This window comes from Aplysia californica, unplaced genomic scaffold (assembly GCF_000002075.1).
Source record: "Aplysia californica isolate F4 #8 unplaced genomic scaffold, AplCal3.0 scaffold01113, whole genome shotgun sequence".
In the NCBI taxonomy this organism is placed as follows: domain Eukaryota; kingdom Metazoa; phylum Mollusca; class Gastropoda; order Aplysiida; family Aplysiidae; genus Aplysia; species Aplysia californica.
In genome coordinates, this window is record NW_004798383.1 from 83960 (window position 1) to 86208 (window position 2249).

The 2249-nt window shown below is 38.6% G+C and overlaps 1 protein-coding gene across 8 annotated transcripts in view; it reads left to right on the forward strand.

The window, feature by feature from the left end:
• LOC101850921 (kinesin-like protein KIF9) overlaps window positions 1-2249 on the forward strand; it is a 41344-nt gene that overhangs the window by 27112 nt on the left and 11983 nt on the right. For all 8 annotated transcript variants that reach the window (XR_221157.3, XM_013090027.2, XM_005111741.3 and 5 more), the window contains one exon: window positions 1039-1161. Coding sequence is in view for 7 of the 8 variants with exons in the window: in XM_013090027.2 (XP_012945481.1) it covers window positions 1039-1161 (123 nt within the window). In the remaining variant the exon portion in view is untranslated. The remainder of the gene's footprint in view (window positions 1-1038; window positions 1162-2249) is intronic.

Here is a 2249-nt window from a genome sequence, read left to right on the forward strand (position 1 = left end):
TTTTGGGGGGGGGGGGGGGGAGGCGAGAGTGAGAAGTGGTTGTTTGTTCTGGTGGTTGTCTTGAACAGATGGCCATTAGAACAGGTTCAACTGTGTTACTCTTGCAGTCCACAAAGGGTGATTGAAAGATTTCAATACTGCTGTGAGGAGCAACTTTATTTCCTTTTTTGGAAACTATTTTTATGAGCAAGCAGCCCACATGGGCTTCTTCAAGCACATCCTCATTTTTATTTCTTTTTCTACCAAGAATTTCTTAGCGGGAAAAGAAATCAAATGAGGTTTGAAGAAACCCACTTGGACTCCTTGCTGATAAAAACAATTAGGAAGAAACAAACATAGTTTCCAGGACACTTGAATAGATGTAAGAGTCATCTAGCTGTCACTGGCAAAATGGAAGGTAAATGAGGCATGGATAGACCCATAGCAACTTACTTGGAGTTGGAGAGCCTGACTAATGCATAATGGGGAAAGATCAGGATAGTATAGCTTTTCTGAGAGAAAATGAACAAAGGAATGAATGGAAAACCATGATTGCCAATTTCTGTCACATATCTGGCACTTGTTGATGATGATGATGGATAGTAGTTAGTGGGAGATGCTCTGGTGTGGATTTTCTTCTTCCATTTCTTTTCAGAGTTATTGTTTTCCTAATCACTTCCAAATGATTGAAATGAGTTGTGTGACATTGCAATTCAAATCCGCTATTTAAAAACAGTTTCCTAGCACTTTATAACCATGATCATGTTATTATCTTTAGTATATATATATATATATATATATATATATATATATATATATAAAAACATAAATATGAAATATTTCAACTATGATGTGACTGAGCCATTCAGCTTTGATTTAATGCTTTTAGAGTTGTTTCTGCTCAGTGTATCAGTCCATCTATATCAAATCACTTCAGTGAAACCCTGGCAGCTCCTTAGTTACACAATAGTGGCCAATACACAATGTGATTGAGCACAGTGCTTTGTATAGCACAAACAATTCCTAACTACCCCCTTGCTTTCTTAATATTCTTTTCAGAGGAACTGGCTAAGAGGAAGAAAGCGTACTCTGATCTGGCTAAGGACGTGAACAACATCAAAGTTTCCATTGACCAAACTAGGCAAAAGCTGGAACAGCTTAGACAAATTAGGGAAGCTGAGGGTGAGACTTGCATTTTTTTACTTCCGTTATACAGTGGAGTCTGCTCAACTCTTTATCTCCGGGTTGAGACTTGCACTTTTTTGCACTTCTTTATTCAGTGGTGTCTGCTTAACTTTTTATCTCCGAGGAGGGTAAACCCACTATGCCAGGGCCTTCTTTTGGTACAAAATCTTAAAGTGACAAATATACCTGACTAAATTTTTCATTAAATCAAAACAAGTGAACCTGTTTTGATAGTTCTTCATCTAATGAATAAGCTCCCGGTAAAAGAGACCTGTTTTCAGCAATTGCCGAAAAGTTGTAAAGGAATCTTTTGATACAGAGAGGTCACTCAAATAGAAGAAAAAAATAGGGGATTTTGTTTTCTTTCGATTTACTGCTATTTTTGCATCAACTACGAAATCAGTTTCAGTGGACTCCATTGTAGTTCCTTGCTCTAAGACTCACAAATTCGACACTGTAATAGATAATTTAAGCCTGTATTTTTAATGTAACTCTGAAATTTAATTAGCGGTCTTGTAGGCCTACCTCTTTTGTCATGACTGGGTGAGAAAATATGTGAAAAAAGAAAGATAATGATCCGAGGTTGGACTCAGGTGAGAGTTATGTGTGTGTATGTTTGAGAGAGAGAGAGAGAGAGAGAGAGAGAGAGAGAGAGAGAGAGAGAGAGAGAGAGAGAGAGAGAGAGAGAGAGAGAGAGAGAGAGAGAGAGAGAGAGGGTTAAAAAAAAATTATCCCCTGTTTTTCTCCATTCCCCCTCTCTCTCTCTCTCTCTCTCTCTCTCTCTCTCTCTCTCTCTCTCTCTCTCACTTTCACTCGCACTCACACGTGAATATCGGTATAAATGCACACATATCTTCTCATAATCACAGACAATTTCTTAATGTGCGGAACGGGGGAGGAGCGGTTATTCAAATCAGATTAGATTCATTTTCAGTACAGATCAGAGAACTCATAAGTGTTCTCCCGTTCTTGATCTCTTACAGACTAGCGTCAAGACTCGTAATTGGATGAAGAAAGAATACATGGGAATTTGCGTGTTTCTAAGTTGTTAGAATCGCCGGCCATGTCAAGAAGTGGGCAGACCC